The sequence below is a fragment of the Bufo bufo genome, chromosome 1 (assembly GCF_905171765.1).
Source record: "Bufo bufo chromosome 1, aBufBuf1.1, whole genome shotgun sequence".
In the NCBI taxonomy this organism is placed as follows: domain Eukaryota; kingdom Metazoa; phylum Chordata; class Amphibia; order Anura; family Bufonidae; genus Bufo; species Bufo bufo.
Genome location: NC_053389.1, coordinates 804343520 through 804365486, shown reverse-complemented (window position 1 = coordinate 804365486; position 21967 = coordinate 804343520). Strand labels below are relative to the sequence as shown.

Here is a 21967-nt window from a genome sequence, read left to right as displayed (position 1 = left end):
TCCAGCAGCATGGGTGGAGAAGGAAGTTAGAGTCAGTGTAGCCTCCCCCCTGCTAGGGGTAGGGTGTGTGATAGCGTCCAGGAGTCCCCCTGCATAGGGAAGACAGCAAGGACCTAGTCTCTGCTGAGACTTAGTCATATACCCAGTCTGAGCACCTTCAGCTCTGCTGGATGAGAACAGCAGAAAACTACAGATCACCTCCAAAGTTCCAGGAAGAAAGCATCCACTGAGAATCCATCTGTGAGATAAATCCAAAGACCTAGGATCAGCCAATTCCTCCTCAGCTAGTCTGTCCCCACAAAGAAGAAGCTATCAGATAAGTGCAGAAGCTAACCCTGCCATAGTTACAGAGCTACCAAGCAGACGTTTTTATCCTGCAAGCTCCATATTTAAAGCAGAAGTATTCATTCCTGCCAATGATTCCTGAAACCTGCTGGGACCAAGAGACCAAAGCTGTATACTGCTTGGATGAAAGTTATGTCAAGTAAAGCAACGTTTGAACTTCATCTAAAGGTCTGGACATCATTTATTCTGCCAAGTTCCTCTATTACTCCTACTATCACTACACTCAAATCTATTGCAAGTGAGCCAAGAGCCCAGCCGTACAAATGTATGAGATCCTACAGAGACATTACAGGCCATTACATCACATTCCTAATCTGGGACTTGCGTTATAACACCTTGGAAGGGCCCTGAGATAGTACCCTGCGCACGCTGCAATTGGCGTCACGACAAATACAGAACATTAACAACAAGTATCCTGGCCACTGCATGTACACACAATGAGAGATTACCAAGATCTGACCCGAAGCTCCGTGACCTTATCTGCCTGCTGCTTTTTAACATTACGTCTAATATCTGCACTGTACAATAAATCTAACAAAATGCTGAAATAATTTGCAGGCCTTAACCCTTCACGCATTTTCATGTACATCGACGTGGGGGAATGTGGTCTTTTGCTGTATTCCCACGTTAATGTACTTGCCTTGATTGAGCAGGTGCAGCTCCTGCACTCGCCCGATCAGCAGCAGGGGCCTGGCTGTTACGACAGCAGCAGGGGCCTGGCTGATATTTCTCTTATACCTTATCTCTGTGGAGCCTCCTCTCCTGATTTTGGCTCAAAATCACTGACCAAACACTCATGTGTGAATGAGGCATAAAACAGTTCAGCATATATTGTACTGTATTGAAACAGTGGGACAAAAATAAAAGTGAAAACTTTTTTTATAATAGAAAAAATTGGTTTCAAGTGTCAAAATAGCCATTTTTTTTTTTTTTTTTTTGGGCGGGGGGGTTCCACTCTCTGGAGACCTCAGCATCTCATCAAATGTGAAATGGTGCCCAAAAACATTTCCAAAAAAAAAAATGTACCCTCCAAAAATCATATGGAGCTCATTCCCTTCTGACCCCTGCTGTGTGCCCAAACAGTTTACAACCATACATGAGGTGTTTGTATTCAGAAGAAAATGTTTAACTAAATTTGGTATATATATATTTTATTATTTTTGTTAGTAATTACACATTTATTTTGTGCCATACATTTTTTACAATTACAAAAAAAAAATATATATATATAAATTAAATTTAGCCTCTATATCTCATACGTTTCTGCCAGGATTTGAACTCGCAACCTTCTACATTAGAGCCAAGAACCTTAACCACTCCGCTATACAGCTACATGGTAACCTGCGGTTAAATATAAAATGATACTTCTGCTGTATAGGAATACTTACTACATGAGAAATTACTATTTGGTTTTTCTGACACAGTTTATCATTTAGCTTTATAGCTGAGTGGTTAAGATTCTTGCCTCTAATGTAGAATGTTGTGAGCTCAAATCCTGGCAGAAACATTTCAGAAGTAAAGGCTAAATTAGATTTAAATACACTGGTGTCCCCAAGCACTGACTCCATATATGGACATAGCTATATATGGAGTCAGAGCAGGTACTCCTAAGCGCTGACTCACACTGGAGGTTTCCCCACTGTACAGCGATCTTCTGCATAGACCTCAGTAGGACCCGGCACCCTCCCCTCTTCAGAGCAGGGGGAGCCTGGTTTAATGCTCGGGTTCTCCCATAGACTTTTATTGTGCTCGGGTGCTCGATCAACACTACTGATAATATAAAAAAATGTTTCCATTCACTGTCAAAAGGAATTCAAACACAAAGTATACTAGAAAGTTGAAGATGTGTTCATAAAATATGACAAAGTACTGCTTGTATGTCCTTCTGTATGGTCAGATCTTAGAGCAGAAACTCCATGACCTACTCTATACTCATCTTGTTCTTCTCCTTATGGATCGTCAGGTGGGCTTTGAGTCATTCATAGTGGTTGATGATGGAACTACTGCTGTGGTGGAAGATATTCGTGTAGCTGCTGAGATGAGAAGACGTGGAGTGGGTGGAGTGATTCAGAGGTTTTGCTGGGATGTTATATGTTCTGACCACCCGGAGGTTAAAAGAGTTCGATCCGCTGTAGCTGGGAATCCATCAGCTATTATGGTGAAAACATGCAAAATGATCACCTGTAAGGTAGGTTCAATCTTTCTTTTATATTTCTTTATTATAATTTATAATTTTTTTACTCTTTATTTAATGGCATTTCAGCAATAAGAAAAAAAAAATGCAGAACCCACAGTGTAAGTGTTCCTCCCCATAATCCCCTTGAGCAGAGAGATAAAAACTTATCTAGATCATACACTTTTTTCTGATTCAACCACGTCCAAGAGTCAATAAATTCCTCATAATTAGTTAAAAAATTATAAAATCATAAATAGTGTGGGGTTTCGCTCTGGTAGATAGGGTAAGTGGACGCAGAGGCAAAATACAAGTTCTTAACTCCAACTTCAGTGTTTATTCACACTTGCGGCAGTTGCACAAAACAACACGTCACTTTGTAGTCTTTGGTGTTAATTCACACACAAATGGGCAGTTCAATTTGCACAGAACAATATGTCACAGTCTTTGGTGTTAATTCACACACTATGGAAAGTTCATATTGCACAAGTCACCTTGCTAGCAGTTCTGCCTCCAGTAGTCCACAGCAGGTTTTAGGGGGCCTGTTCCCCCTGCACATGGCTCTCAGCCCTCCAGTCCGGCACAAAATCTCAGATCCCAACACAGAGACTCAGCTGCTTAGCCCAGCTGCCTATTTAAAGACAGCCAGGTGCTGCCAAAACCCGGACCGGCACTTAAACTCCGGTCCGGTATTTGACCTCACATGGCTGTAAATCAGCCCAGCAGCAGATACTGGGTAGTGATGAGCGGCAGGGGCTGTATTCAAATTCACGATATTTAAAATTTTTCAAGCTGTTATAAGTTTTCTGAGACTGGAGAAAATGGTTGGCACGGCAGAACATTAGAATAACTTTATGTTACTTGCGCAGGATCGTTTCGGGCTTCATTTGGAGGCGGCCACGTCCGAGGTTGGCGTATGCTTTGTTAACCCTTCCCAAACACAGAGGCGACTTTGGCTTGCCAGACATCAAACTATACTATGGGGCTATTCAACTCCGTTTACTGAGTGAATTACTAAACATGAACATTAAAAAATTGGGCTGCCAAATCGCCCGCCAATTAATATCTCCGGATGTACTTGCCTACCTCTGGACTGCTGGACATGGTCCTGCGCATTATCTAGATGCACTACTCCTACTTAAAGGACTTTTAGTCTCTCGGAACACTGCAGCTAGGAGGTTTGGTTTTCACCCCGGTCCCTCGCCCCTTCTCCCCATGCACCTGCTGCCGTACTGCTTGTCTTCAAATTATTCATATGTCCTGGGAATCTGGCCTGCCTTTAATGCGTTTGTTGTGGGGGATTTCTTGGGAGATAGGCGGATCCCATCCTTGCAGGACCTCCGGGCATCGCGGATGGCTTTGAGTTGGACCCCTTTGCACTACTCGCATTTTTCATTTATATGTCAACAGTACCTTGTTAAAGCTAACAAGAATTTTATACCCTCTTGGTTCGACACTCTTGTGGCCTCGCCCAAACCGACGAGAAAGATTATCTCGCTAATTTATAACAAGCTGCTATTAGAAGGCGCACCTAGCAGACCGGCCTTCATTGAGAGATGGGAGCAGGATTTAGGTATAACCCTGTCGGATGAGTTGGTCTCTTCACTACTGAGGAATTCTCACAGGTTCTACAGATGCATTAGAATCCAGGAGAATTCCTTTAAACTGCTGACGAGATGGTACCGTTCTCCGGAGGTGTTGCATAGGTTAGACCCTCTCACTTCCCCAGCCTGCTGGAGATGTCACGAAGAAATTGGTACACTCTCACATATATGGTGGTCGTGTCGGGGGGTCTCTCAGTTCTGGACTGTGCTTAATAAAATATTACAACAAATTTGCCCTTCGGCCCCTCCCCTCTCTCCGACTTTGGTACTTCTCAATGCTCCTTCAAAAGACTTCCCCTTGCACAAATACTCTCTATTAGCACACATGTTGTCGGCTGCCAAACTTTTGATCCCTTTACATTGGCTCTCGACACAAGTACCTTCAATTGAAGAATGGACCCAAAAGGTTCATGAGATCTGCAGGTTCGAGGAATTAACCAGTTGGGAGACCCTCTCGCACGACAAATTTATTAGCCTCTGGGGACCGTGGCTAAAATGGCTGGAGACGGAGTCGAGGAACACGTGTCTTCCTCCAGGTGATTCGGCAGTCACATCTCCTCTTCATTAAATGTCCACTTTGAGTTGCACATCCTCTATTGTATGCCATGCTTATTTAATCATGCCAGTGGTTATGTCTCTTCCAACATCTGTCTGATATTTTATTGTGCTAGCTTGCTCTCCTCCTGTCTTTTTTGACTAAAGCTGGTCATACCCTCACAGGAACCTGATTCTTCTTACATGCCATATTTACTATTCATGTCATGTCTGCCTAACAAGCCTATCTTAACATATTGTTGTATCTTTACGCTGCTGTACCTACATTTTACATCATTGTATCATATATGTCCTCCTCGACTGTTGGGCTGTCGCCCGCTTATTGTTCTTGTCTTTTTTACCATGCTTGTTGTGATAAATAAAGATTTGTTAAAAAAAAGAATAACTTTATATGCAGATAGAGTCAAGTGCTCCAATATATTCGCGATTACGCTAATCGGCAGTGATTAGAATATTTTATCGCACTACGTGCAACTTCACATTTTGGCAGGTCTGACTACAGTTTACTGATTGGTGCACTAAGTATTGTTGTGAACTTGACATTGATTCCTTCTCATTGGCCCACAAGCAATTCGGTATTCGAATATTTGTGCTCAACACTAATGCTGGGAGGAAAATACCTGCCTTCCCAGACAAAACCCCTCACTGTGTCACAACCCTGAGGGGGTGAACACACGCCAGACAGTGTACCTGGGACAGGGCATCCATGTTTCTCTGTAACCGGCCTGCCCTGTGTTCCACCGAAAACTTAAAGTTTTGTAAGGACAGAAACCATGGGGTGATCCGGGCATTTCTGTCTTTAGCCTGGCTCATCCACTTGATAGGGGAGTGGTTAGTCACCATGCGGAACTTTCTAGTGCCCACTTGATAGGCAGGCACTCTCTCTCCACTATACTGTACCGGGTCTCGGCTGAAGTGAGCTTACGGCTGAGAAAGACAAGGGGATGCTCCTCCCCATTGACTTCCTGAGACAGTACATCACCGAGGCCTACTTCGAAGGTATCAGTCTGTACTATAAACTCCCTTTTGAAGTCAGGCGTCACCAAACCCGGGGACCCGGAGAAAGCAAAGACTTCAAAGCGGAGAAAGCCTCTTCCGCCCGATCATCCAAGTGAACCAGCACTCACTTGTGTCCCTTCCAGAGCCCTGTTAATAGAGTGGCCACCGTAGTAAGGTGGGGATCAAACCTCATTTAATAGCCCACCATTCCCAGGAATGACTTTACTTGCCTAGTGGTGACAGGTCGGGGCCAATTTCTTATCGCCTCTATTTTGCTTACTTGGGGTTTGATGACTCCACGCCCAATGACATACCCCAGGTACTTAGTCTCCACTAACCCTATTACACATTTTTTTTCGGGTTAGCGGTTAGTCCAGCCTTTCGAAGGGAGTCCACTACAGCCTGCCCTTTGGGTAGGTGACTTTCCCAGTCGCTACTGTGGATGACAATATCGTCCAGGTAAGCCGAAGCATACCGACAATGTGGACAAAGCACAATGTCCATAAGTCGCTGAAAAGTGGCGGTGGTGCCATGCAGACCAAATGGTGACACCTTATACTGATACAGCCCCTCAGGTGTGACAAATGCAGTTTTCTCTTTGCCAGCCTCCATTAAGGGCACCTACCAGTACCCTTTCGTAAGGTCCAAAACAGAAAAGTACCGTGCTTGTCCTAACTTCTCGATTAGCTGCCTAGCCAGGAACTTACTGACCACGGTCGGCACCAGAACAAAAACCCAATCACCCGGGTTAAAGATCCGGACCCGAGCCTGCCGATTATAGACCCGACTCTGGGCTTGCTGAGCTGCCTCTATATGCTCCCTAACAAGAGGCAACACTGTCTCTATTCGATCTTGCATCTGGGTAATACTCAATAAAAAATTTATGTGGAGTGGGTTGTTGTTCCCATGCCCCTTTAGCCACATCCAAGAGACCGCGAGGGTGTTTGCCATATTGCAGTTCGAAGGGCGAGAATCCAGTAGAGGCCTGGGGTACCTCTCGCACTGCGAACATGAGGCTTTGGCATTAGAAGAATTTTGATATCTCTGACTTTTAGTCTAACCAGACTGTCTATTACTCTGTACTTTCTCTAGCGCCGTTCTATGGAAACAGTAGGTTTAAAGGGAACTTTTAAGATTCTGTAAATGCGCCCTCTCAAGTGCCCAGAGCGGCATCTCAATCGTCCGAGCCCCAGACAGCACCTCCTCAACGGCTCATAACCCCGCCCTCCGTGTGCCTCTGCCCGCCCGTTTACTCTCCTCCTCTCTCCTTTTCCACTGCGGCTGCGTGGTCAAATTCGTAGCGCAGTGGAAAAGGAGAGAGGAGGAGAGTAAACGGGCGGGCAGAGGCACACGGAGGGCGGGGTTATGAGCCATTGAGGAGGTGCTGCCTGGGGCTCGGACGATTGAGACGCTGCCCTGGGCACTTGAGAGGGCGCATTTACAGAATCTTAAGTTCATTTTTGGCTGAAAGAAAACTCCATTAGATACAACAAAGGTACCGTTTTTAAGTTCTGGGTGGCACATATAACACTATTTGATCAGTCTAATATGCCAAATGTAGTGACAGACTCCCTTTAAAGAGCACACCAAATGCTTCAAATAACTTCTTTATTAACTTCAACGTTTCTTCATATAACACTGCCGCCTCCGCAGCAGATAGTCCATGTACATAACACGTGTTGAAAAGATATCACAAAATGGCGGTATGATTAAGATGGTGGTTCAACTGTTTAATCTTGTCATTCAACATAAAATGTTATATATATTTCTCTCTTCAGTATCTGTACTGTCACTTTAAGTTATTTAAGCACTTTATGAGAGGTATATCTGAGGTCTAGTAACTAATAGTTCACTTGCAGTATGTAGTTAGCAGTGACTTTTTGCAGATTGGTTGAGTATGATCTGGTATGGTTATATGCAATTTGGATTGCAATATGGAATCTGAAGGCTTGCAATTGTATGCTTGCAATTTGTAGCTTGCATTTAGTATTTGCAATTGTAGGGTTGCAATTGGTGAAACTGTAAGTAAACATACAGTACAGACCAAAAGTTTGGACACACCTTCTCATTCAAAGAGTTTTCTTTATTTTCATGACTATGAAAATTGTAGATTCACACTGAAGGCATCAAAACTATGAATTAACACATGTGGAATTATATACATAACAAACAAGTGTGAAATAACTGAAAATATGTCATATTTTAGGTTCTTTAAAGTAGCCACCTTTTGCTTTGATTACTGCTTTGCACACTCTTGGCATTTTGTGGGGAGGTTTGTGGTAGTTTACTTGGATGACATTCTAATTTACTCTCCTGATCTGAAGACCCATCAGGATCACGTTAGACAGGTTTTGTCGATCCTTCGGGAGAATAAATTATATGCCAAATTGGAGAAATGTGTGTTTTCTGTGCAGGAGCTTCCGTTTCTGGGATATCTGCTTTCTGACTCTGGTTTTCGTATGGACCCCGAAAAGGTCCGGGCGGTTCTGGAATGGGACCGACCGGAGAATCAGAAAGCTTTGATGCGGTTTTTGGGGTTTACTAATTATTATAGAAAATTTATCTTGAACTATTCTACCATTGTAAAACCTCTGACCGATATGACTAAGAAGGGCGTCGACGTCTGGTGGGATGAGGCATTGCAGTCCTTTTCGGTTATTAAGGAATGTTTTGCGTCTGCTCCCATTCTGGTGCAGCCCGATGTGTCTCAGCCATTCGTGGTCGAGGTTGATGCATCAGAAGTGGGGGTTGGAGCAGGGCTGTCGCAGGGTTCATCTCCTGGCAAATGGGTTCCGTGTGCTTTTTTTTTCCAAGAAGCTCTCGGTCGCCGAGAGGAATTATGATGTAGGAGATAGGGAATTGCTGGCCATCAAATTGGCCTTTGAGGAATGGCGTCACTGGTTGGAGGGGGCGTCTCATCCCGTTACGGTATATACTGATCATAAGAATTTAGCTTACCTGCAATCTGCCAAGCGTCTGAATCCTAGACAGGCTAGATGGTCACTGTTCTTTACCAGGTTCAATTTTGTGGTTACTTTTCACCCGGGGGTTAAAAATGTCAAGGCAGATGCGTTGTCTCGCAGTTTTCCTGGGGGATGTGATTCAGAGGATCCTGCTCTGATTTTGGCTGATGGGGTGGTGGTCTCTGCTCTGTACCCCGAATTGGAGTTGGAGGTGTTGGGAGCCCAGGAGGGGGCTTCTGGTTCTTGTCCCCCAGGGAGGTTGTTTGTTCCTGATGGACTGCGATACAAGGTATTCAAGGAACATCACGATACTGTCCTTGCTGGACATCCTGGTGGTAAGTCCACCTTTGATCTTGTGTCCCGGAGGTTCTGGTGGCCCGGGTTACGGAAGAGTGTTGACCATTACGTAGCAGCTTGTGAAACCTGTGCACGGTCAAAGGTTGCTCACACTCAACCTTCTGGTTCACTTCTTCCTTTGTCTATTCCGTCACGTCCTTGGACGCACTTGTCTATGGACTTTATTACGGATTTGCCGAGTAAAACAGTAATTTTGGTGGTTGTTGACCGTTTTAGTAAAATGGCTCACTTTGTATCGTTAGCTAGTCTGCCCAATGCCAAGACTCTTGCTCAGATTTTTGTGGATAATATCGTGAAATTACATGGCATTCCCTCAGATGTGGTTTCTGATAGGGGCACGCAGTTTGTCTCCAGGTTTTGGAGGGCGTTCTGCTCTCTGCTTGGCATTCAACTTTCGTTCTCTTCTGCTTTTCATCCGCAGTCGAATGGGCAGACAGAGCGTACTAATCAAAACCTGGAGACCTACTTGAGGTGCTTTGTGGCTGAGAATAAGGAGGAATGGTCCTCATTCTTATCCCTAGCAGAGTTTGCTTTGAATAACCGTAGGCAGGAGTTCACGGGTAAGTCGCCATTTTTTGACGCATATGGTTTTCATCCTCAGTTTGGTACCTTTTCTGGGACTAGTTCCTCTGGGATGCCAAAGAAGGAGAGATTTTCTTCTGCCTTGTCTTCTATCTGGCGGAGGATCCAAGTGAATTTGGAGAAGATGGGTGAGAGGTATAAGCGAATGGCTGACAAGAGACGTATGACCGGTCCGGACCTGTGTGTGGGTGATTTGGTGTGGTTATCTACTAAAAATATTAAACTGAGAGTACCATCTTGGAAACTGGGTCGAAGATTTATTGGACCTTACAAAATATCTGCGGTGGTCAATCCAGTAGCGTTTCGTCTGGATCTTCCGCAGACTTGGAGTATCCTTGATGTGTTCCACAGGTCTTTACTGAAGAAATATGTGAAACCGGTGGAACCATCGCCATTGCCTATTCCCCCTGTTCTGGTTGATGGAAATTTAGAGTTCGAGATCTCTAGGGTTCTCGACTCAAGAGTTCTTCGGGATTCCCTTCAGTACCTGGTACACTGGAGGGGATACGGCCCTGAGGAGAGGATGTGGGTTCCGGCTGTGGATGTTAAGGCCAGCCGACTGGTGAGGGCTTTTCACAGATCCCACCCGGATAAAGTTGGGCCGGGGTGTCCGGAGGTCACCTGTAGAAGGGGGGTACTGTCATGCCCTGCTCATGTTATGTGCGGAGGTCTGCCAGGTGAGCAGCACGTGTGTAGCCTTTTGTTTTTATTTTGGAGTTGAGCTGTATCTGCCTCCCTTCAGGTGCACTGGGTGGGGTCGTTGGTATGAGTTTAAATTATGCCCACTCCCAGTGTCCTGTGTGGGCTATAGCTTCTGTCTTGCTCAGTGGAAGGAAGGATTTTCTGTTCCTGCTCAGTAACAAGATAAGTTGGTTTTGTTTTTCTTGTGGTTGTCTGTCTAGGCTGTTAGAGAGACGCCTGCCCCCTCCAGGTCCTGAGGGAGCAGGCTGCCTCTTTCCCCCTTTCACCATCTTAGGGATTTTAGGGAATCTTCAGCCTAGGCACGGGGACACGTTCATTCCCACCTTCAGGGTCTGAACGTGGGCATAGAAGTTTAGGGAGAGCTGGTAGGGATTTGTCAGGAGGTGACCTTTATCCCCAGGTTCTTGCCTAGACACTTGTTTGGTGGTATTCTGTGTATCTTGTATCCTGTCCAGCATAACAGACACTGGTTAGATTTGCAAAAAATGGCCTGGTCCTTAAGGCGAAATATGGCTGTGTCCTTAAGGAGTTAAAGGGCTGGAGTCGAAGAGTGGTTATTTAAGTAATATATATATTTTTTTTTGTGGGGTTTTTAAGTGTGGTGTTTATAATGGAGGCATCTGACGGACACCTGCATTACTATCACTAGGTGTTAGTGTCGGCCAGCGGTGTTTTTCTACCCTTGGGCTGACATTAACACCCCAACCCCCATTTCTATCTCTAGAGAGACAGACCCAGATAAATGTAACTCTATTGGTACAGCACTAACTCCATCCAATCTTTATCTGCACAATCCGACCCAATCCCCTTTATTCCCCCTTATGGTGTGTTCACATGTCGGACTTTGATGCTGTCAAAATCTGATGCAGAAACCACTGCGGTTATTCACTTTGAAGGCCGCGGACCCACTCGTGGTTTAGCTCCACTGAATTGAGCTAAACCTCAAGCGGACACCTGTCACTGCTTTAAGCGGCATCCATCTGGACACAGTGCCAAGTGGGAAACCCCCATCTTTGCCCAGTCACAACCTTAAACTGCTGGTCATGAAATGCAGTGCTTCTATTAAAAACAATGTGAGGCAGACACCATGCGGCGGCTGCTGTTGGAGTGTTGATTCTGCGTCTGCACCAAAATTCAGCTATTGTGACGGTCACATACACTACACACAGGGGGGAGGATAGTGACCACTGCGCTCCACCCTCACCCCTGGCCCTGCCTACTGGCCTCGTAAGTCCTAATGACAGGGGACAACTAGACGGCAGTCCCTAACTTAGTTCTGGGAAGACAGACAAGACAAATAACGGAACGTGAACGGACCGGGTCAATACCTAGAGAGCTACGCAGTACTAAGGAATGAGCAGAGAATAGTCAGGAAAAGCCGAGGTCAAATACCAGGAGAGAAACAAAGTACAACAGGAGTCCGCAAAGAATCGTCAGGTGGAAGCCGGGGTCAGGATACCAGGAGAGATGCGCAGTACAGGAGGAGCAGGCAAAGGATCGTCAGGGAACAGGATCAGGTGAGTATTCAGTAGTCCAACAAATAGCCAGGAACCTAGAATTAACAGGCAACCTGCGGCCAGCACGCAGCCTGTATTTATAGTGGGGTCTGAGGGTCATGTGACGTGGCCAGCGTCACATGACCGACAGACAGACAAGTTGAGCACCGAGTGATCAGTTCGGCGCTCAAGGCAGACCTAGGAGCAGGGAGCCTCCCAGCTAGCAAAGCCACCCTGGGAATGAGGCCAAACACAGATCCTCGCTGCCGAAGCTAAGCAGCAGGTCTGCGGCTGATAGGAGACTGAGTGCGCCTTTGGCGCCCCGTGACAGTACCCCCCCTTTTACGAGGGGCCACCGAATCCAAGACTTTAGGCGATGGCCTTTCATGGTGTTCTAAATTACATTTTGGAACAAGTCTAGGAGCATGAACCTCCCTGGCGGGTACCCAAGATCTCTCTTCGGGTCCATACCCCTTCCAGTGAATGAGGCACTGTAAGGAATTACGCACTCTCCTGACATCCACTATCTTAGACACCACATACTCGACAGCCTTACTAACAAGAACCGCCGGAGGCGAGGTTTTCAATGGTATAAAAGGTTCAAAATACTTTTTAAGTAGAGATTTATGAAATACATTATGAATGTGGAATGACTCGGGCAGCTCCAACTTAAACGATACCAGATTAATCACCTCCGTGAACTTATACGGTCCAATAAAACGAGGAGCAAATTTTCTAGAAGCTACCTTGAGAGATAGATTCTTGGAGGACAACCATACTTTATCCCCAACCTGAAAGTTCACTCCCTTGGAACGTCTCCTATCGGCCGGAGTTTTTGAGAACTTTGAGCCTTTTCTAGGTTCGATTGAACCCGGGCCCAAACTGTGCACAGTTCGGAGGAGAGTTTATCCGCTTCAGGGTTAGAGGAGCAGACTGACGACCCAGAATGAAAACGGGGATGAAAATCATGGTTACAAAAGAAAGGGGAGACCCCAGCAGAAGAATTAACACGGTTATTCAAAGCAAATTCAGCCAACGGAAGGTATTTAACCCATAATTGCTGGTCATCAGCAACATACGACCTCAGGAATTGTTCCACAGACTGATTAATGCGTTCAGTCTGCCCATTACTCTCAGGGTGGTAGGCTGAGGACAGAAAGCCCTCCAAAATTTGGACACAAACTGCACACCCCTGTCAGATACAATATTTTCCGGGATACCATGTAACCGTACAATTTCTTTCACAAAAATAGACGCCAGGGTCTTGGCATTCGGGAGTTTAGACAGGGGAATGAAATGAACCATCTTGCTAAACCTATCGACCACTACCCAAACCACAGTCTTACCCTCCACTGGCGGCAGGTCAGTAATAAAGTCCATCGAGATATGGGACCAGGGTCTACTGGGAATGAGTAGGGGTCGTAGGTTACCAGCAGGGCGAGTCCTAGGTGTCTTAGACCTAGCACAAACCTCACAGGCTGACACGTAGGACTTGACATTCCTAAATAGAGTGGGCCACCAATAAGATCTAGAAACCAGCTCTCTAGTGCCCTCAAAACTAGTGATGAGCGACAAGGGCAATATTCGAATTCGCGATATTTCGCAAATATTTGGGCATATATTTGCCATATATTTGAGAATTCGCGAATTCATGATCTAAACATTATTTTCTTGATTGCGAAAATTCGCATGAACTGGTATTTAAAAAAAACTCAAATATTCGCGATTACGAATATATTTTGTGATATTCTAAATATTCTCGAATTTTCGAAGTGCAGGTATTCGCGATTAAAATTCGCAATTCGAATATTTGTGATCAACACTACTGAAAACCAGATGTCCACAAAAGGCAGAATCATGACACTCACCCAAAAGCTGGAGACGAAATTGTATCTGGACAAACAACTTATCTGTTGGGGTGGTTGCCTGTGCCAGATGTTGTTCAGCCTTAATGAGAGCCGAGATATCTTGGGTTAAGGCTGCTACGAAGATATTTGCTGGTAGGATGGATTCAGGCGGTGCCTCTGTAGGCTGAAAAGCATGGAAGCTCCGAGATAATCAGCCTTCACGTTTTTACTTCCAGGCCTGAAAGTAATGGAGAATTCAAAACTAGTAAAAAACAGTGCCCATCTAGCCTGATGGAGATTCAACCTCTTAGCAGATTCGAGAAACATAAGGTTCTTATGGTCAGTGACAACAGTTACACAATGCCTTGCCCCCTCCAGAAAATGCCTCCACTCCTCAAATGTCACTTAATGGCCAGCAAGTCCCGATTCCCTATGTCGTAGTTTCTCTTGGTGGAAGAAAATTTTCTGGAAAAGAATGCACACGGCCTCAGGTTAGTTAGACTAGCAGGACCTTGTGAAAGGACTGCTCCTGCGCCGTCCTCAGACGCATCCACCTCCACAATAAAAGGTCTCTCCTGATCTGGCTGGATCAGAATGGGAGCGCTACTGAATGCCTTTTTTAGTGTTTCAAACGAAGTAATGGCCTCAGTAGACCAGTTCTCCAAATCCACCCCTTTCTTAGTAAGGTCGGTCAACGGTTTAGCAATTACTGAAAAATTCTTAATAAATTTACGGTAGTAATTGGCAAAACCTAAGAACCGTTGTAGATAATATAGTAAGGCAGCTCTCACCTGCGTTGATTTCAAACACCCTTTGTGCATGGATGCCACACCTGGATCCGGTAAAGTCCAGAAGATTAGAAAAAAAATATTAAAAAAAAAGTATCCAGCTCAATTCAGGTGAAATTATAGTTGACCTTTATTCCAGCGTTAAAATCCGTAATAAGTTATTTTACGGATGAAGGCCTTACCCATTCCTTAATAGCTAGTACCTTACCAGGATCCATCTTGAAGGCGTGAGGGGTCAGGACATGCCCTAGAAACAGTATCTCCTGTACACCAAAGACACATTTCTCTTGTTTAGCGGACAACTGATTCTCCCTCAACACCTCTAATACTTGTCTAACATGAGACACATGAGATTTGAAATCAGGAGAAAATATCAAAATGTCGTCAAGATAGACAATGACAAATTTACCTAAAAACTCTCTAAGAATATCATTCATAAAGTTTTGGAACACAGCTGGGGCATTGCTGAGTCCAAAAGGCATAACCTGATATTCATAGTGCCCTGCCTGAGTATTGAACGCCGTCTTCCATTCGTCTCCCTCCTTGATTCGGATTAGATTATATGCCCCTTTCAGGTTAATCTTAGAAAACCACGTTGCCCCCAGAACCTGGTTAAATAAATCCGGAATCCATGGGAGAGAGTATCTATCTATTCTGGATAGTGATCTTATTCAATTTCCGGTAATCGATACAAGGCCTAAGACCACCATCCTTCTTCTTAACAAAGAAAAACCCCGCTCCCATAGGAGAGACAGAAGGTCTAATGTGCCCCTTACCGAGGCTTTCCTTAATATAATGCTCCATGGCCTTGCGTTCGGGCTTAGAGAGATTATAAATACGCCCCTTAGGAAACCTGGCACCTTCTACTAACTCTATGGTGCAATCATAAGGTCTATGGGGTGGTAGAACCTCCGGGGTAGGTGATGAGAACACATCAGAATATTCCCTAATGACCGTGGGTAATATATCAGATTCTACTGAGAGCCCAGCTTGTACCACAGACAAGCACGAGTCACACTTAGGTCCCCATTTCACCAACTCCCCCCTGGACCAATTAATAGTGGGGTTGTGTAATCGGAGCCAAAGCAACCCTAGTACCACCTCGACCGGTAAGTTCTCCAGGACTAAGAGGGAACATTTCTCAGAGTGGCACACCCCCACGATTAAAGAAATCTCTGAGGTACATGACCTCACCATACCACTTACCAGGGGAATGGCGTCAATAGCCATGACATGGATAGGTGTAGGAAGAGAAAAAATTGGAATACCCAGTCTAATGGCGTACTCAGTCAATAAAGCTGGCCGCTGAACCAGAGTCAATAAAGGCCTTACCCGGCCATTTATTAACCCCCAGAGATATTGTTATATGTACCAAAAGCTTACATTTCGTAATATCAGGGTGTACCTGGTCTTTAGGTTGCCTTGGGAGACTTAACAGAGAGGGCCTTCTTAGGACACAGGTTGATCCAATGGTCAGGATCTCCGCAGTAAAAACACACTCCACGTCTGCAGCGCAGATTCCCTTGAGTCATGCCGACCTGCATAGGTTCTTCGGTAGAGACCTCAGCATTGTTTCTAGGATAGACCTCAGGCTGGACCACCACCTGAGGAGAGAACTGTCATTCCTGTCGTCTCTCTCTAACCCATCGGTCAAGTCGGACTACAAGGGTCATCATCTCCTCTAGAGTCTCTGGAAGCTGATAACTCACTAGAAGATCCTTTAAGTTATCAGACAGACCTGACCTGAACTGACTCTTAAGTGCTGGTTCATTCCATCCTGAGAGAACACACCACCTTCTGAATTGGGTGCAATACTCCTCCGCAAGTAGATCGCCCTGAACCAGAACCTTTAGAGCAGTCTCGGCTACCAGTGTCCTGTCTGGTTCATCATACAGGGTACCCAGGGCCTGAAAAAAACCTCCACTGATGTTAAACAACTTGCGACAGCAGGTAAAGAAAATGCCCAGTACTGGGGATCACCCTGTAACCGGGAAATGACAATGCCCATGCGTTGACTCTCGGGCCCAGAGGATAAGGGGGCGCAAATGGAAAAAAGTTAACAATTTTCTTTAAAGGAAATAAACTTCTTCCGATCTCCAGAAAAGGGCTCAGGAAGCTTAATCTGGGGCTCTAAATGTAGACTGGAGGCCTGAGGGATGGATGTACCTTGTCCTAGCTCAAAAGAACAGAGTTTGTCCCCTAGCTCCTGCACCATTTGTGTCAGGTTAGAGACATGGTCAGTCAAGGACACCAGAGTATTCATGATACAGTGGTTAGGTTATGGCCTGTTAATCTGTGACGGTCACGTACACTACACACAGGGGGGAGGATAGTGACCACTGCGTTCCACCCTCACCCCTGGCTCTGCCTACTTGCCTCGCAAGTCCTAATGACAGGGGACAACTAGACGGCAGTCCCTAACTTAGGATACGTGCTGGGAAGACAGACAAGACAAATAAAGGAACATGAACGGATCGGGTCAATACCTAGAGAGCTACGCAGTACTAAGGAATGAGCAGAGGATAGTCAGGAAAAGCCGAGGTCAAATAGCAGGAGAGAAACAAAGTACAACAGGAGTCCGCAAAGAATCGTCAGATGGAAGGAGAGATGCACAGTACAGGAGGAGCAGGCAAAGGATCGTCAGGGAACAGGATCAGGTGAGTATTCAGTAGTCCAACAAATAGCCTGGAACCTAGAATTAACAGGCAACCTGTGGCCAGCAGGCAGCCTGTATTTATAGTGGGGAGTGAGGGTCATGTACGTGGCCAGCGTCACATGACCGACAGACAGACAAGTCGAGCACCGAGTGATCAGCTCAGCGCCCAAGGCAGACCTAGGAGCAGGGAGCCTCCCAGCTAGCAAAGCCTCCCTGGTCTGCGGTTGATGGGAGACCGAGTGTGCCTTTGGCGCCCCGTGATAGCTAATTCCACAAAGTAGTTTTTCCCCCTTATAGAATGCCCCCTCAGTGCCCTATATAGTAGAATTCCCCCTTACTGTCTTCACACAGTTGTTTTGCCACCTTAGTTCCGCCTTTACAGTAATGCTGGCAATCAGTGTATAGCCTAAAACTGTGCTGTCCCTGAAGTGACCCCCTAACAGTAGTTCTCTCTTATTAACCACCTCAGCCCCCATGGCTTAAACACCCTGAAAGACCAGGCCACTTTTTACACTTCTGACCTACACTACTTTCACTGTTTATTGCTCGGTCATGCAACTTACCACCCAAATGAATTTTACCTCCTTTTCTTCTCACTAATAGAGCTTTCATTTGGTGGTATTTCATTGCTGCTGATATTTTTACTTTTTTTGTTATTAATCGAAATTTAACGATTTTTTAGCAAAAAAATGACATTTTTCACTTTCAGTTGTAAAATTTTGCAACAAAAACGAGATCCATATATACATTTTGCTCTAAATTTATTGTTCTACATGTCTTTGATAAAAAAAAATGTTTGGGTAAAAAAAAAAAAATGGTTTGGGTAAAAGTTATAGCGTTTACAAACTATGGTACAAAAATGTGAATTTCCGCTTTTTGAAGCAGCTCTGACTTTCTGAGCACCTGTCATGTTTCCTGAGGTTCTACAATGCCCAGACAGTACAAACACCCCACAAATGACCCCATTTCGGAAAGTAGACACCCTAAGGTATTCGCTGATGGGCATAGTGAGTTCATAGAACTTTTTATTTTTTGTCACAAGTTAGCGGAAAATGATGATTTTTTATTTTCTTTTCTTACAAAGTCTCATATTCCACTAACTTGTGACAAAAAATAAAAACTTCCATGAACTCACTATGCCCATCAGCGAATACCTTGGGGTGTCTTCTTTCCAAAATGGGGTCACTTGTGGGGTAGTTATACTGCCCTGGCATTCTAGGGGCCCAAATGTGTGGTAAGGAGTTTGAAATCAAATTCTGTAAAAAATGACCAGTGAAATCCGAAAGGTGCTCTTTGGATATTTCTCTCACCCAGCATGGGTATATGTAAAATGACACCCCAAAACACATTCCCCAACTTCTCCTGAAAACGGAGATACCAGATGTGTGACACTTTTTTTCAGCCTAGGTGGGCAAAGGAGCCCATATTCCAAAGAGCACCTTTCGGATTTCACTGGTCATTTTTTACAGAATTTGATTTCAAACTCCTTACCACACATTTGGGCCCCTAGAATGCCAGGGCAGTATAACTACCCCACAAGTGACCCCATTTTGGAAAGAAGACACCCCAAGGTATTCCGTGAGGGGCATGTCGAGTTTCTAGAATTTTTTATTTTTTGTCACAAGTTAGTGGAAAATGATGATTTTTTATTATTTTTTTTTTCTTACAAAGTCTCATATTCCACTAACTTGTGACAAAAAATAAAAACTTCCATGAACTCACTATGCCCATCAGCGAATACCTTGGGGTGTCTTCTTTCCAAAATGGGGTCACTTGTGGGGTAGTTATACTGCCCTGGCATTCTAGGGGCCCAAATGTGTGGTAAGGAGTTTGAAATCAAATTCTGTAAAAAATGACCAGTGAAATCCGAAAGGTGCTCTTTGGAATATGGGCCCCTTTGCCCACCTAGGCTGCAAAAAAGTGCCACACATGTGGTATCGCCGTACTCAGGAGAAGTTGGGGAATGTGTTTTGGGGTGTCATTTTACATATACCCATGCTGGGTGAGATAAATATCTTGGTCAAATGCCAACTTTGTATAAAAAAATGGGAAAAGTTGTATTTTGCCAAGATATTTCTCTCACCCAGCATGGGTATATGTAAAATGACACCCCAAAACACATTCCCCAACTTCTCCTGAGTACGGAGATATGTGTGACACTTTTTTGCAGCCTAGGTGGGCAAAGGGGCCCATATTCCAAAGAGCACCTCTCGGATTTCACTGGTCATTTTTTACACATTTTGATTTCAAACTTCTTACCACACATTTGGGCCCCTAGAATGCCAGGGCAGTATAACTACCCCACAAGTGACCCCATTTTGGAAAGAAGACACCCCCAGGTATTTCGTGATGGGCATAGTGAGTTCATGGAAGTTTTTATTTTTTGTCACAAGTTAGTGGAATATGAGACTTTGTAAGGAAAAAAATAAATAAAAAATCATCATTTTCCGCTAACTTGTGACAAAAAATATAAAATTCTAGGAACTCGCCATGCCCCTCACGGAATACCTTGGGGTGTCTTCTTTCCAAAATGGGGTCACTTGTGGGGTAGTTATACTGCCCTGGCATTTTCCAGGGGCCCTAATGTGTGGTAAGTAGGTAAATGACCTGTGAAATCCGAAAGGTGCTCTTTGGAATGTGGGCCCCTTTACCCACCTAGGCTGCAAAAAAGTGTCACACATGTGGTATCGCCGTATTCAGGAGAAGTAGGGCAATGTGTTTTGGGGTGTCTTTTTACATATACTCATGCTGGGTGAGAGAAATATCTCGGCAAAAGACAACTTTTCCCATTTTTTTATACAAAGTTGGCACTTGACCAAGATATTTATCTCACCCAGCATGGGTATATGTAAAATGACACCCCAAAACACATTGCCCAACTTCTCCTGAGTACGGCGATACCAGATGTGTGACACTTTTTTGCAGCCTAGATGCGCAAAGGGGCCCACATTCCTTTTATGAGGGCATTTTTAGACATTTGGATCCCAGACTTCTTCTCACGCTTTAGGGCCCCTAGAATGCCAGGGCAGTATAAATACCCCACATGTGACCCCATTTTGGAAAGAAGACACCCCAAGGTATTCAATGAGGGGCATGGCGAGTTCATAGAAATTTTTTTTTTTTGGCACAAGTTAGCGGAAATTGATATATATTTTTTTTTTCTCACAAAGTCTCACTTTCCGCTAACTTGTGACAAAAATTTCAATCTTTCATGGACTCAATATGCCCCTCACGGAATACCTTGGTGTGTCTTCTTTCCGAAATGGGGTCACATGTGGGGTATTTATACTGCCCTGGCATTCTAGGGGCCCTAAAGCGTGAGAAGAAGTCTGGAATATAAATCTCTAAAAAATTTTACGCATTTGGATTCCGTGAGGGGTATGGTGAGTTCATGTGAGATTTTATTTTTTGACACAAGTTAGTGGAATATGAGACTTTGTAAGAAAAAAATAATAATTTCCGCTAACTTGGGACAAAAAAATGTCTGAATGGAGCCTTACAGGGGGGTGATCAATGACAGGGGGGTGATCAATGACAGGGGGGTGATCAGGGAGTCTATATGGGGTGATCACCCCCCTGTCATTGATCACACCCCTATAAGGCTCCATTCAGATGTCCGTATGTATTTTGTGGATCAGATCCGTGGATCCGTAAAAATCATACGGACATCTGAATGCAGCCTTACAGGGGGGGTGATCAATGACAGGGGGGGTGATCAATGACAGGGGGGGGTGATCAATGACAGGGGGGTGATCAGGGAGTCTATATGGGGTGATCACCCCCCCTGGAAGGCTCCAGGGAGACGCCTGTATGTGTTTTGCGGATCCGATCCATCTATCAGTGGATCCGTAAAAATCATGCGGACGTCTGAATGAAGCTTTACAGGGGGGTGATCAATGACAGGGGGGTAATCAATGACAGGGGGGGTGATCAGGGAGTCTAAATGGGGTGATCACCACAGTCATTGATCACGCCCCTGTAAGGCTCCATTCAGACGTCCGTATGCGTTTTGCGGATCCGATCCATCTATCAGTGGATTCGTAAAAATCATGCGGACATCTGAGTGGAGCTTTACAGGGGGGTGATCAATGACAGGGGGGTAATCAATGACAGGGGGGTGATCAGGGAGTCTATATGGGGTGATCACCACAGTCATTGATCACGCCCCTGTAAGGCTCCATTCAGACTTCCGTATGCGTTTTGCGGATCCGATCCATCTATCAGTGGATTCGTAAAAATCATGCGGACATCTGAATGGAGCTTTACAGGGGGGTAATCAATGACAGGGGGGTGATCAGGGAGTCTATATGGGGTGATCACCACAGTCATTGATCACGCCCCTGTAAGGCTCCATTCAGACGTCCGTATGCGTTTTGCGGATCCGATCCATCTATCAGTGGATCCGTAAAAATCATGCGGACATCTGAATGGAGCTTTACAGGGGGGTGATCAATGACAGGGGAGTGATCAGGGAGTCTATATGGGGTGATCACCACAGTCATTGATCACGCCCCTGTAAGGCTCCATTCAGACGTCCATATGCGTTTTGCGGATCCGATCCATCTATCAGTGGATCCGTAAAAATCATGCGGACGTCTGAATGGAGCTTTACAGGGGGGTGATCAATGACAGGGGGGTGATCAGGGAGTCTATATGGGGTGATCACCACAGTCATTGATCACGCCCCTGTAAGGCTCCATTCAGACGTCCGTATGCGTTTTGCGGATCCGATCCATCTATCAGTGGATCCGTAAAAATCATGCGGACGTCTGAATGGAGCTTTACAGGGGGGTAATCAATGACAGGGGGGTGATCAGGGAGTCTATATGGGGTGATCACCACAGTCATTGATCACGCCCCTGTAAGGCTCCATTCAGACGTCTGTATGCGTTTTGCGGAT

The 21967-nt window shown here is 45.1% G+C and overlaps 1 protein-coding gene across 1 annotated transcript in view; it reads left to right on the top strand.

Moving 5' to 3' along the window:
* Nucleotides 1–21967, top strand: part of LOC120988633 (probable N-acetyltransferase 16) — a 50180-nt gene that overhangs the window by 22399 nt on the left and 5814 nt on the right. Inside the window, exon 2 of the mRNA XM_040416224.1 lies at nt 2309–2533. Within this exon, the coding sequence (XP_040272158.1) occupies nt 2309–2533 (225 nt within the window). The remainder of the gene's footprint in view (nt 1–2308; nt 2534–21967) is intronic.